Source organism: Hypomesus nipponensis, chromosome 6, assembly GCF_054491055.1.
Source record: "Hypomesus nipponensis isolate SF chromosome 6, ASM5449105v1, whole genome shotgun sequence".
NCBI lineage: Eukaryota > Metazoa > Chordata > Actinopteri > Osmeriformes > Osmeridae > Hypomesus > Hypomesus nipponensis.
The window spans coordinates 8,273,891-8,288,028 of NC_140366.1; the positions used below are offsets into that span (position 1 = coordinate 8,273,891).

At 49.7% G+C, this 14,138-nt stretch overlaps 1 protein-coding gene across 1 annotated transcript in view; it reads right to left on the bottom strand.

The window, feature by feature from the left end:
• The window catches only part of syne2a (spectrin repeat containing, nuclear envelope 2a), a 77,037-nt gene that overhangs the window by 57,221 nt on the left and 5,678 nt on the right, over positions 1 to 14,138 (bottom strand). Inside the window, exons 12-34 of the mRNA XM_084700232.1 lie at positions 13,723 to 13,891; positions 13,441 to 13,537; positions 13,153 to 13,352; positions 12,649 to 12,801; positions 12,182 to 12,319; positions 11,979 to 12,080; positions 11,609 to 11,785; positions 10,940 to 11,098; positions 9,716 to 10,549; positions 7,950 to 8,137; positions 7,284 to 7,596; positions 6,548 to 6,660; positions 5,737 to 5,860; positions 4,924 to 5,093; positions 4,378 to 4,528; positions 3,302 to 4,077; positions 3,059 to 3,214; positions 2,480 to 2,630; positions 1,849 to 2,007; positions 1,294 to 1,461; positions 1,021 to 1,122; positions 709 to 912; positions 273 to 478 (exon numbers count right to left, since the gene is read on the bottom strand). Of these exons, the coding sequence (XP_084556358.1) occupies positions 273 to 478; positions 709 to 912; positions 1,021 to 1,122; positions 1,294 to 1,461; positions 1,849 to 2,007; positions 2,480 to 2,630; positions 3,059 to 3,214; positions 3,302 to 4,077; positions 4,378 to 4,528; positions 4,924 to 5,093; positions 5,737 to 5,860; positions 6,548 to 6,660; positions 7,284 to 7,596; positions 7,950 to 8,137; positions 9,716 to 10,549; positions 10,940 to 11,098; positions 11,609 to 11,785; positions 11,979 to 12,080; positions 12,182 to 12,319; positions 12,649 to 12,801; positions 13,153 to 13,352; positions 13,441 to 13,537; positions 13,723 to 13,891 (5,010 nt within the window). The remainder of the gene's footprint in view (positions 1 to 272; positions 479 to 708; positions 913 to 1,020; positions 1,123 to 1,293; positions 1,462 to 1,848; positions 2,008 to 2,479; positions 2,631 to 3,058; positions 3,215 to 3,301; positions 4,078 to 4,377; positions 4,529 to 4,923; positions 5,094 to 5,736; positions 5,861 to 6,547; positions 6,661 to 7,283; positions 7,597 to 7,949; positions 8,138 to 9,715; positions 10,550 to 10,939; positions 11,099 to 11,608; positions 11,786 to 11,978; positions 12,081 to 12,181; positions 12,320 to 12,648; positions 12,802 to 13,152; positions 13,353 to 13,440; positions 13,538 to 13,722; positions 13,892 to 14,138) is intronic.

The window sequence follows — 14,138 nt, forward strand, 5'->3', positions numbered from 1 at the left end:
AGGGGGATTAGGGAGTGTATTCTACATACAGTATGACACAGCAACAGGGTAAACCAGTTCCACTACCCTTCATAAAACGCAATGAAACTGAAAAACTGGTATGGTTTATGACATTCCCATAAAGTCTGCATAAACTGCATGCCGATAAAGTCCAAGTGTGCATTGTGAGCAGTGACAGCTACTAAAATTATAAAAGAATAAACTAGCACATTGCGTGGATTTGGCATTGGAAATCCCCTTTCCCCCAAACCAGAGCCTGCGAGTGTCCGTACCTCTCCAGCCTCCCCATGTCCTCCTCTGCCTGCTCGCACTTGGCGGCCACGAGGCGGCGCGCCGCGCCGACGCTCTCCTGCAGCTGCATGCAGCGTGCAGCCAGGTCCTGCAGGCTCTCTGGGCTGGTGACGGAGGCCATGAGGCCCAGCTCCTCCATTAAGCCGTCTGCCTGCTGCGCCTGCGCCTGCAGCCGGGCAGACAGATCCTGCATGGAGAGAAACGACGGATAACGCGGTAGGACTTACCCCCACTTTGTTCAGAGAGGTCATTTACCACCTTGCTATATGCAAATAGTGAAACTGCATTTGAGTTTATAGTGAACATTCGTCATCAGATGGGAAAAGATGTTGTGAAAGATGGTGATGAAACACCATGATGAATGTATGATGGAGATACTCTAGTTCTCGCCTTAGTTTAAGGTCTCCTAACCCCTACCTGGATCTGTGCATATAACTCGGAGGCATCCGAGGCACTGAGGTTGTCGAGGGAGTCCCGGATCGTCTGGACAGAAGACTGACATTCGGCCATCTTGGCAGACACCAGCCCCTTAGCGGCCACCAGCTGCCTGTAAATGTCCAGGGTCTCCGAGAAGAACTCCTTCACCTGCTCCATCTTCTTCCTCGTTTGGGTTTCGATAACCTGGACGAGAAGGACAAGGAAAGAGTTTGCAGGGCGTCCGTCTCGCTTTACTCACGGTAAAGGTACGGCCTGTCATGTAAAAAGGGTGCATCACGCCACACCACCAACCTGGAGTTCCAGAGGAGGCTCCTCGCTCTGCAGCAGAGCCTGGATCTCAGACGCCCGGCGATGGAAGCGCTCCAAGTTCTCCTCCTGGGCCCGGAGCTCCTCCTGACAGCATCATAAGGATATATTAAAGTAGTCACTAATACACTAGAATATGTCTCTTTGGCCTCAACGTGCAATACCATGCCTAGGTATCTTCCGAGATCTTAAATCAAGTGGCCGCGTACTTTCTTAAGAATTCACACAACAACGCTAAGTGTGGCCAGGGGGCCGTACCTGCAAGGCTGCGACCTCCTCGTCACTCTGGAAGGGGTGTGACTGAGCAAAGGCCGCCATCTTGTTATTGGTCCAGCTTTCCACTTCCCCTCCCAGCTGGACCAGGCCCTCCCAGAGAGCCAATCCCACGCGCAGGCTGTCGAGGTGGGAGTCCGTTCTCTCAGTCACCTGCAAGCAAACCAGTTCATGTGCAGTAGGGTGCTTGTGTTACAATTGGTACCAAAAAAAATGCGAATAACTTTATAGCATCCCATGTGCACTATTTTATTACATTGTGACCTTACATAAAATGGAAGAAATTTGATTCAAGAGAGGTCTGGGGAATGGGGTAGAGGGTCTGGAGGAATAATCTCAGGGGATAGAAGGTCAGAGGTAGAAGGTCTTGGGTAGGAGGTCAGGGGTAGAAGTTCTGGAGTCAGAAAGTCAAGTCAAAGAGGGTAGAAGATCTGGGGATTGAAAGGGAGTAAAGTCTGGAGGGCGAGGCTCTGCATGTAGAGGGTCTGGAAGTAGAGAGGCTGGAGGTTTTTCTGAAAGTTGAGGCCGGGGTGAACTCACATCCAGCCAGCGGTCCATGAGTGCGTCTGCTTCACTCTCGAAGGCGGCGTCGGCACAGTCCGGAACCTTCCGCAGCTGAGCCTGCAGCTGTCTGCAGACACTCCGGATCTCCTCCACCCCATCTCCAAGTCCGCACAGCTCCTCCTTAGCTGCATCCACCTGAACACACGCATGAAACATAAAGCCTAGACATGAAACATCAACAAGGTACAAGCACAAACAAGCGTGTAAAAAACAAACAAAGCAGCTGAATTGCAGGTCAATTTTTATTGAGAAAGACTGAAAGACAGAAAAATAAGTATGTGCTGCCATCTAGGGTTGGGGTAAATATATCATAAAGTCACGGTGGCACAATTCCATTGACAATTTAAATTCTCATTCATCAATCTGGGATTTGATCATTAACGTTGGGACTCAATTATGCATGTTTACCCTACGGAGACTGCTCACGAGTCACTGAACACATAGTGGTCAACAGGTGCACATTCAAAACACACTTTACAGAAGACGTTTATGGTCAGACTGTGGATTCACCACACCTCATTTGCTTGATGTATGATGACTTTCCGCTCTGTATCTAAAGCAAAACCAATACAGCTGTAGATGAATCAGTCAAAACAGGGACGCGTACCTTAGTGAGGAGCCTCTGCAGGTTGTCCTTCCCCAGGTAGGAGGCCTGCTGGCTGATGGTGCGCTCGGCACGCTGCAAAGCGCCGCTCACGACACTGCGGACGCTCTGGAAGCTCTTCAGCAGCTCCGTGAGGCACCGGCACTCGTCCAGCCTGTGCAGAGTAAAAAAGAATCACTCGTCCAGTCTGTGCAGAGTAAACAAGAATCACTCGTCCAGCCTGTGCAGAGTAAACAAGAATCACTCGTCCAGCCTGTGCAGAGTAAAAAAGAATCACTCGTCCAGTCTGTGCAGAGTAAACAAGAATCACTCGTCCAGCCTGTGCAGAGTAAACAAGAATCACTCGTCCAGCCTGTGCAGAGTAAACAACAATCAAGATTGGATATATCTGCACACAGATATTTCCCACACACACACACACACACACACAAACGTGGACGGTCGCACACAAATACGCAAACGTGCAGCCAAACACCCAATGACCTTCTCCTGCACAACGTGTGTCAAGCGAACAAAGAATCGAGCATTGGCAACAGCTCACACGGTAAATCCACGACTCACCCTCCACTGCCCTCACGTTACCTGTCAGCGACGGCTTGATGCGTCTCTCCCCACAAGCTCTCCAGCTCCTCCATGGCAGCTCCCGGCGGCGTCGAGTCGGCGTACGCCGCCCTGAGTCCCCGCAGCTCCGAGTGCTGCGTGTCCAGGCGACGTTCCAGGTCTGCCAGCGCACGCATCCTGCGGACAGGAGGGGAGGAGGGAGGGGGAGTTTGTGGTGTGTGTTTGAAGGGTGGCAGGGGGGATGAGGAGGGCTGGGATGCATACCTGTGTTGGACAGCAGGAAGGGTGGGCTCCTTCAGCCCCTGCTGGTCGACGGCTGCCTGCACCTCCCTCAGCATCCGCACGAGGGCCATTCTCCTCTGGACCGGAGGCTTCTTCTCCTCCCCCTCCCTCTTTTCCGGTTCCTTCCCCCTTGGGGCGTCCGCCTCTCCCTGCCCCCTCCTCCTCCGTGCCTCCGGCTCATCCCCCTGCTGGGGAGCCTTTCTTCTTTGGCTGGCGTGCTCCTCTTTTGGTTTATGTCCTCCACCTTTTTGGGCGACTGACCCTCCGCCTGATCCCCGTCCTGGTTCGCTCCCCGACGTGTCGCCGTCCGCCTGCTCCTCCTCCAGTCTCTGTGACACCGACGCCACCGCCTCCTGGCACGTGACCACGACGCCGTCTTTGGTCAGCGTCATCCCCGCCGCCTTCAGCAGGCTGTCCACACCCCGGGCCTCGTGCCCCGCTTTCAGCACCCTCGGTTGGGCCGACGCCAGCCTGGCGCGGGCCTCCTGGACCTCACCCTGCTCCTGGGAGTCCGGGGGAGCTCGCAGCGAGGAGATCCCAGACTCGGCCTCGCGTAGTGGGGCGAGGAGGCGCTCAAGCGCCCCCGCGGCCGACTGCACCCTCTTCAGCCGCTGCCTGAGCTGGTTGAGACGGTGGCCACAGTTGCGCAGGGCGTGGCACAGGGGGGGTGGGGTGGTGGGATTGGGACCCTCCCCTTCCTCCACAAAACTTTGGCCGGAAACGCTACGAAGTGCTGTCTGGATCCTCTGATCGATCTCCTGAGGAAAGTCACAAGGGATGGTTCATTCACTTTCTAAACTGAACAATGGCAACAACAAAACAAGTTTTGGAAACTTTGTGCGCTGGGTAAGTGAGTGTGTGCGCTTGTTTGTGTGTGCCATTGTTTCATGCACCCGCTTTAAGGTGAGTGATAAAGATAACAGGGGTGTGGTGCAGTTTTCCCACACGACACCACAGAAGCATTTGGTATTCCAATGTCGCTGGCACGTAGCATGCCCTACTCCACGGTTATGCTAGCCTATGTGGCAACATTCCAAACGTTACCCTAAGTCGCACACCTCAAAGTCAGCCACAGTCGTGGGATCAGTAACTGTGAAGCCACAGATGTCCACAGGCTTGCTGGTGATACGATCCAGCTCATCTGAGATCAGAGTGATCTCGGAGTCTGCCGATTCCATGAGGTCCACCGTGGTGTCCAGTGAGGCCATTCTGTGTGAGTGATGCACACACATAAACTATTACCATCATTCCATGCAGTATCATATCAACAAACTGCCTACTGTCATTCCGTTGGTGGTTGTGCATTTCAAGAGCAGAGGTGTACAGTACACATTGTTACACTATAATACATTAGCTCTTCAACACAAGCACTTTTTGCGGTACTGTAAATAGTGTGACAGGTCAACATTTGTTGGCTGTATATTTCAGTGGTGCGCATACCGACACAAAGAAAATGATGCTTGGACTAAAAAGGGAACGTAGAAACACGACACAAATGTCCCAAACAGACTGACAGTCCACACCACTACCGCCAGTCAATCCGCTGAAGGAAATCAGCGCTTCCTCCGACTTCAAAGTACATTTGAACTGAAAAGGCAACGCACCTGGTCTGCAGACAGATCTGTTGGCCCCTCCACTGCCGAGTGAGCGGTGCCTTGTCGCGCTCCGCTTCCCCGCCCTCCTGCAGGCCCCGGGAGGACTGGAACAACTGGGTGTGCTGCGAGTGCTGGAGCTCAAACTCAAACCACAGCACCTCCGTGTCCTGTTTGAGAGCCTGCCACACACACACACACACACCGGTTCACATGTGGAGCTTCGTGGTTGCAGTCACAGGTTCGACTGAAGTACATTTGTGCGGGTGTAAAGGTATAAAATGTCCTTTTTATAAAGGAACCGTCAAAATTGCACACGTGTGGAACACACGGTTAACCATCGGATTGCGGAGTATGTGTGACATGCCAAAAAACCTCAGTTATGATCTATGTGCTATGCTTACTTGATATTGGTTCCTTCTAAGCCATGTCCTTTTGAAGACTGTTGTTGTCTAACTGTCAGTATCTCAACCTGCTTGGTGATTAAAGGTCATCTTTGTGAGAGATAAAGTGATCTAAATAACCTGGTGGACGTCGACACCCAAGTTTACACCCAAGTCAACTACATTTTGTTTTCTAAGCATTAGGACAAGCATGTATTTTGGGGAAAACTTTACATAAAATTGTAAATAAATACCCATGTAAATATACAGCAAACAAGTTATAAAGGAACTGCCATCTAGTGACACTGTATTATGTTTTAGGACAAGTTAAACTTGTCAGGAGACTGCAAGGGTAAGTGGATACTAATACTGCTCTTGTTCTGATGACAATGCTGACATTACTGGACAGGTTTGGCAGGAGGGAGAGGGCGTGGAGACCGACCTGCAGCTCTCTGATGAGCCCTCGCAACACAGGGACTGTGACGGGCTCTGGGAGAAGGGCTGCTTCCAGGCACTGCCTGTTCCTCTGCAGCTGGGACTGGAAGGCCCACCGTGACGTCTGGTATCTGAGAGACCAAAGATTGTTGGAGAATGTTCGAATATATATTGATTTTGTCCGGTTGGCCTTTCCTAATGATGTCACAAATGGGAACCACCTCAGGAACAACTGTGTCATTCTCATTGGTTTAATAAGTTATAGATGCATAACTATCACAAGTAAGAAAACAATATTGTGACTTTTCTTTGCTTTACAATATTTGATTATGGAAAATGCAAACACGTTTAAAACTTTCATCCCGAACCTCAGGAGAATGTTGGTTAATTGTTGTGAGGTCACTGGATTTTGTTAATGTGGTTGCATTCCATGTCAACTGTGAGAAGTGTCAACCACTACTCATTATACGTGTACAAATACAATAATTTGAACTTATAAATCAAGGCATCCATCTTCATACGGTCCCCTTAGTAATCATTCACCATCAACACATACGTACATACTTTCCAAAGAGAGACAAAAATAGTTAAACACAGCAAAGCACTGACACAAAGTAAACATTATTTATTACAGTACATCATGTATGAAACATTTGTCACTAAAGGGTTCATTATCTTTTTCCAAAAACTGTTTCTAAAATCCTCCCGTCCAACATTATTCATACCATCTCATATAAAGGTCAGCATAAACAACTTGAAAAACGATTCTATTGACTGCATGCATCAACAGCAGATGCAATCCACGCCTCCCCTCATACCTTTCCAGGACTTCCTGATCCGACGACCCCTCTTCCTGTGCGGAGGGGGCCAACTGGATGACAGTCCGCTCGGGGGCCTGCTGGCTCTGCACGGTGTCTCCCCTGACGATCGCCTGAGCGACAAAAGAGACGCATGGCAACAGACAGCGAGTCAGGGAAGGGCGCAGAGCTGAACAGTGACTCTGGCCGTTGTCCTATCCCATTAACGAGGATTACCTCCTACAGCTGGTGATGGAGCTTAAGAAAGGCATAGGCAGCCAATCATGTGGCTGGGTTTGTTTCTGACAAAGGAGGCTTAGAGAAAGACCAAAGGCCAGTTTAAAGTGGATGTGAACAAAAAAGTTCAAAAGGCATGCTTGGTATATATAAATATATGCTTATATATTTATATATATATATATGTGCATATATATATGCAAATAAACAGTGTGTTCATTAGAGTTGCCAAGTTTATAACTAGCAAGTGGACATTGTCATTTACATTTCCCTTTTTTTAGATAAAAAATTGGTTTGGTTTAACGTCAGTTCAACACGTGTCAAATTGTTGATCATCTATAGCCAGATGTAACCAAAACACATTCAGTTATGCTGAGCAGTTTATCTGTTTGGTTCTTGTCAGCTGTTCTAGCTACTCAGCGGTAACCCTACCCAGCCAGAGAGCCAGGTGAGCCCCACTGAGCACACCTGTTGTGAAGGAAGGCTGCAGTGTGACCGTGGCAGTCCCCTCTCACAGTACCTGAGGGTGAGCCGGGCCTCCCTGGCTGCATGTCTGGGACAGCACAAGGTGGCTCTGGACTTTCACCGGGCGGTCTTGAGTTTGTCCAGAGCGCTCCAGGGCTTGCCATTGGCTGTCCTTCAGAGACCTGTTCTGGGCTTGTCGTGGGTGTTCCGGAGCTGGGCTGCTTCCAGCCTTCAGTGGGAGCTCCAGCCTCTGCTGAGTTCCAAGCAGAGCCCTGGTTTGTGGTTGTGGACGGTCTTGGCTTGGCTGCTGTGGGCCAGCCTGAGGGCCAGGCTTCCTCAGCGGGGCGTGGCCTCCCAGCTCCCGCCCCCTACTGAGCCAACACAAGCAACACCAGGGGGTGAGTCTGGAACAACCTCTTGGATTACTGCACTACACAGCCTTATGGGACAACGTGTATCTCGAGGGTGTCTGAATCCATCCCTTTACGTTTAAGATGCACCCAGCTCACTGCAGCACTAGTTAAAGAAATACGAAAATAGAGCAACCACATCAACTAAATGTAATTTTCATGATTTAATTGAATTAAATACAGAAGAATGTGGCTGACATTGTAGCACTGGTGTCTATTTTCGCAGAACAGTCCTAGCCAGGACACCAACCCGTTTCATCCCAAAGAGTCCTGTTCTTCCACCCAAGCCCTCGTCTCACGCAATACCTCACCTGTCCTGAGGGAGTGCCGGAGTGCTGCTCCCCGCGTGTCGCTGCTGTGGTTGAGGCCCGCTCTGCAGCCTGGCTCCAGACTCTCTGAGCTGGGCCGTAGCAGTGTGGGGCCCGCTCCCCGGGGACAGGGTCTCACACAGCCCCTTGAGGCCCTCCACGCGCTCCTCTCCCTCAGTAGGGATGCAGGCCTGGAACCACAGTGACCCACAGTCAACCTGTAGAACTCTGAGGCAGTGTCACGTCCGAATGTGGAGCCGTTTATTTCAAAGGACGAATCGCGAAAAGTCATGTGAATGAAACAGGGATCCACGCAATGCCAGAACCGACTTTGCAAACCTAACACAATCTTGTTAGATCAGTGATTAACCACAAAGGACCGGATGGATTGAAAACCTGTTTCAGTCGTTTACCATCAACTTCTAAGGCACACGTCTGACCTCTTCTGGTTTAAAGGATCTACTGCACATTATACGGTACAGGCTAGATTAGGCACTTTTCATGAAAACATGCTGTCGGTCATCTCAGCTTTGACATGGTTTTAGGAGGCGTTGAGGTACCTGTTGAATGGGCACATGTTCAGGGTGAGGGGCATCTCTGTTAGCATGCATCTCACATCCCATAATGACAGGGTTAAGCGGCGGTCCTCCTCGGATCTCAGACCACAAGAGGGGTAAAAAGGCGGCCATTTGCGAAAGAACATCCTAGTTGAACATCACAACACATCAACTGTTAGTAATTAGATGAGGTTCACGTATGATGCATGCAGAACGACACGCCATTGGCAGGACATGCAGTGGAATTGTCATGGGGGAACCAGTCATCTCAGTGAAATCAAATTTGTCTAAACCAATCATTCATCACTGTTCTGCCTCGTTCTAAGACATTTCTCACTGAAGAATTAATAGCTCTTGATAGGTAAGAATTAAATCAGTAATATTGCCATTTAACAAGTGATCATTGGCATTTTAAAGCATCATTAAGGCATGTATTTGCATATAGGCCCTGTTAACAAGTACTAACATTCTAAACATACGTCGTTATGTCTTTATGATCAACATAAGTGTGTGTAATGTTTTCAATAACAATGATGTTATGTTCATGTACTCAAATCCCATAACAATGACATATAAAATAATATACATCAATCCCACGATTCAGGAAGTTAAGAGTAGGCTATTAGAATAAGTCCCAACCCAACGTCATACATCAGTCCTTGGTTGGATTCTAGACAGAAGGCTCCTACCTCCCACTGGCTCCTAACTGAGCGCGACAGCAGCTCCAGGTCCCGGAGCTGGACCCCGCAGTAGAAGGCCCCCAGGCCCTCCACCGCCCCCAGAAACTCCTCCAGGACGGCGGGCCGCAAAGTCCCCAAGGCCCTCTGGAGGCAAGAGACCGTGCGAGGACATGACAACATGCGGCAGCCACGCACAAACAGCAGCAACCCAACATGACACGTTTTGAGGATGGGTTCATCGTTTTGGTCACTGGGATGTGAAAGGCTTGAGGACTAATAACTAAGTTAACCAGTGATCAAAACGAGCAATGTCCATCCAGCACAGAATCAAGAAATGATCAATCATAGCAAGACCATTCTTGAAATGCTAGCTGTTGGCGGTGCAGCTGAAAACTGTGGGCAAAGGCTAGTTGACATTACTGAGCACAAAAGGTTTCAAGGCCTGGGAATCAACCAATATTTGACAAGAAAAAACTAAGACACAAAAACAGAAAATCAAACATACCAACGTCAAGTTGCTGTTAGTTTTTACCTGTTTTCGTTTGGCTTGCCATTCAGAAATCTCTCTGTCACTGAAGAGAATAATGGCTTGCTGGATGTGCTCTTGCAGGACAAACTTGGCCTTCTCCAGCCGACTCTTTGCCATGGCTTGGGCTTTTGAGTGAACCTCACCGTTGATCATGACAGGTGGGTGTGGAGCAGCTTGGCTGCCACACTGGTGAGGGCTTGATTTGGTTTGGCCTCTAACTCTGACTTTAGGAGTTTGTTTGGGTGGTGTTTCAGCCTGGGGTTGGGCTAGTGAGGTGGATAAGCTCTCGGATGTCCTCATAAATGGATTCAACCTGATTTTAGGTAGAGTAGGGCTTGATGTTTGGACCTGTGTGTTTGGTCCAGTTGTAGTTTGGGGGAGAGGTTTGTTTTGGGATTGTGTCGGCTGCTGGCTTTGACTTAGGGGCAGAGGTTGGCCATGGGATTTGGTTAGTGGTGGGAGAAGGGATAAGCGCTGAGCTGCAGGCTCTGCTTGGGGTTGTCCCGGATGGCACTGCGCTTGAGGTTCTACTGGGGTCTTGACTGAGGCGTTCTGAGTGGCCGTGTCTCTGTCGAAGGTGTCGTCGGGTGGAGGTCGCCGTGGCCCTGTCATCGTCCCAGGTGGAGATTGCGAGGAGGGAGGTTGAGTTGGAGGAAACACTTGGGATGCTGGTCCACTCTGACTGTGTTGTCCACTTCTGACTGCACCCACACCAGAAACTCCATTTTGAGACTCGGTCTGTGTTGGTGACCGAACAACTACTTTGGCCGGCGGTTGGTCGGCGACGGATTCCAAAGCTGGCCTCGAACTCAGAGAACTGAGCATCTCCACGATTTCCTAGGTAACCAAACGCACGTGTCAGTGACTTTGTCCAAAATCACAAAGAAAACGTGTTCAAATCACTGAACAATGAACAGGTGTTGAATTCAAGGCTAGGCACACAAATCTTACAACAAAGACCTTTTGAAGCAGCTTGTAAAAGGAAAGAAAATGGGCTACGATTATCAGAACCTTTAAAGGGATAGTCCACTATCAGACCTCCCCAAAAATGATAAAACAGGTTCATGTTCTAAATTCAAGAGTATATTTAGTCTCACATCCCCAAATGCCACGAGGTGTTAGTCTTTCACCAAAGATTCCGGAATCATCCTACAAAAAGGGCCAGACATGGACTTGACAACAGGGTGGGGTCTGATGACATCACCAGCAGTGTTGTAGGATATGAACCTGGGACTGAGCGACGGCCTCCGTGACCCTGTCCTGCATGGTGACCCCGCTGAGGTGCTGCAGGGGGGAGCTCCTCTGGGCCCAGGTCACCTTGTTCTGCAGGTCCTGGGCCTCGGTCACCAACTGGCCCTCCAGCTGCAGGCCTCGGGATATCAACACCTTGGGAGAGAGAGAGACAGCCACGCAACGATGCTGTAGTAACTGTAAGCTGTTTTGGGGTTCATGTTGTTTTATATTGTAACTTGTATAACTGCCTGCTCTCATGGGTCTTCCCTTGGCACTTGTTTAGTTTTTCACAACGCATGCTTGTTTTGGCTGCTTGCAATGTTTGGGACTACCTCGTTGTTATGATCAGTGAACTATGCTCTTTTGTAAAGCTCTCTCTTGGAATTTGCTTTGGATAAAAGCGTCTGCTAAATGCATAAATGTAAATGTAACATATTCGATTCAACGTGTGCATCCAAAACTTTCACTTATTCATGTACATTAGTCTTGTATTTGTCTTTTTGCTGTTGATGTTTTTGTGGCAGATTTACACCAACAGATCAGGTTAGTGTTCCAATAGTAGCAGTATTGTGTTTCCTGTTGCTGCTACACAAATAAATTAATTCAACAACATGCTGCCATATCATTGTAGCTATCTCATTTAAGAGCAGACAAGAGTCTAACCTTGGCCCTGGGCTCCAGGGAGGGGTGTCCCCTGCGCTCCCTCTCCTTGAGGTGGAGGTAGCCTTCGCTGGCCTCAGTGCCCCAGTGCACCAGCTCGGCCACACGGCCCTCCAGCATGGACGTGGCTCGCTGCAGCTCTGCGCACGTCCGCTCCGCTTTGGCCAACGTCTGCCACAGCTGTCCAGTGAGAGCACAGCAGCGGGGGGAGGCAAGGGGGAAGAGTGTATGTGTGTGTGTAGGGGGGGAAGCAGTTTTATTTCCTTTCAAATCCATGAAGACGGCTTCATATCTTAAATTCAAGGGAAACGTTGGATGTTTGGTGTGCAGAGGAGCGTAGCTTGTGAGCGGTCGTGTTGGTTTCGGAGCCTACCTCAGGCAGGGTGTGTCGGAGCTCCTCCACGGCCCCCTCAGGACACTCTGCTGAGGGGCCGAGGGACGACAGATCCACCTCCATGATCTTCTTACTCAGTGGCTGAAGGACAGAGAAACAGACATCGGGAAATCCATCCAATCATCCATCCAACTGCCCATCTATCACCCTCTGCCTCCATCCATCCGCCTGTCTCTGTCTACCTGCAGTCTCTTCCTGTAGGCCTTCAGAGGGCCAGATGCCACCTCCAGGGGTTCCCTGAGGAGCCAGCCTGCCTCCTGGGCCAGGGCCTGAACCGCCTGGGCACTCCGGGGGCCCACGCTGGGCTGGCTGCACGCCTCCTGGGAACCACATCAACCAACACAGTCACTACTAAGGCAAGGACTGGTGAACATGGACTGTACTTTACTGTATGCAGCATGGACTATCCAGAGTCCATTCTGCTGCAGTCTGCTAGCTACATATTTTGGTTTATGAGCCTTATCAACTTTGTCCTTTATCCACTAGGATATTAATGGTTAAATTCAGTTTCTACTAATTTATACAATTTTATGAAATCCTTCCTGTAATGCTGACATGACCAGGCAAAAGCCAGACAATACTTTAATACAAACTAAAAAAACAGTACACATGAGCAGGAGTGAATAATTTAGCAGTCACTGGAACTCACAAACATAGTCCTCTTAACGTAGTCGGCCCACTGCATGTTGATCCGACTGAGCTGCTCTGAGATGGCACGGCTGGTGGTCGAGTCCGTCACCTCGATGAGGAAGTTGCCCACCTCATTCAGGTGAGCCTGCCGGCCACTCCACTCTGACATATGCTGGGTCCTTCCCTGGACGTTCACCGACAAATTGTTTGTTTTCTTTTGTCAGGCAAAAGTGCTATCCCAAAATGTTCCCAGTTTCAATTCTGAACACAGCATTGTACTGATGACTAATACAACTGAAAAAAGTGACAGAACAGTCACAGCTGTTCACAGGGAAATACCTAGCTCATTTCAGATAGAGAGTCAAATTTCAAAAGGAACTTTGTTCCAATGAGTAATCAATTGGAACTAATCAATCAAGTGGGCAACCACACATTTTGGGTGGTTGAATCTTGACCTCTAACAAAAAAAGAATCAACTCGGAGTGAACTAGTGCTCTATGAAAGTATAAGTAAGGCAGGCTACCTCTGTACCAGCGGGTTCTGGATGTGACTGAGCCTCCTGTGCCAGCCACGCCTGCAGGGAAGGAAGCCGTCTGCTGTAGGCCTCCCAGGCCGCCAGCGCACGTTCCATAGACCCCCTGACAGCCGCCACGGCCTCCACTGTGGAGGCCGTCTCACTCTCGGCTTCCTGCACCTGGCGGCCGACCAGCTGAGCGTCCTCACCTGGACGGCGCAGAAGGTCAAAGGTCATTTGTGAACCCTGGTGCCACGGACGCCTTCCTCGGTACAAACACACAGACGAGGAGGGTACCTAGGGCTGCCTTGCTGGTGTAGGCCGTGGCGGTTTGCTGCATCTGGAGGAGGGCGTCCGTCAGATGGGAGACCAGCCCTTGGCGATCCACCGTTTCCTGACGAAATGTATCAAAAGGCGATATCATCACATTCTCTTTCGTAGAAGACTATAAAATGGGGTAACGTTGAAAGGGTGCTAACATATATGCCTCGTGACTTTTTCGGGAACTAAGGCTCTCTGAACTGTGATGGGTTCACTTGTGACTGCTTGTGAGGAGTGTAATGAGGAGTAGATACTCACGTGCCAGTCTTGCAGGAGCTGCTGCAAGGCCTCATGGGAAGTGTAGGAACCTTTCCAGGAGCACAGCTTGGCGTTGATCTGTTCCAGCAGATCCAGAACGGTGTGCCGGCGTTCCTGGTACTCCAGTTTGATCCCATGGTACTTTGCCGTAACACGTGCGTTGGTGAAACTGCATCAGAGATTGTTTGATATGTCAGACCTCCATGATAACGTTGTTGACTTGGTAGTTACAGCTCAAATCATTTGAAGTCATTTTGGGTTACATATGTCATATTGGCTAGTCATTTAATACTTTTATCTTTACAATGGGGTTTGGTTAGGTATGAACCAAAAATGGTAGAGTCTGGTGACATATTAACAGTAATGCAAATAAAACAAGGTAAAAAAAAATCTAAATGACATAAAGCATAAATCTA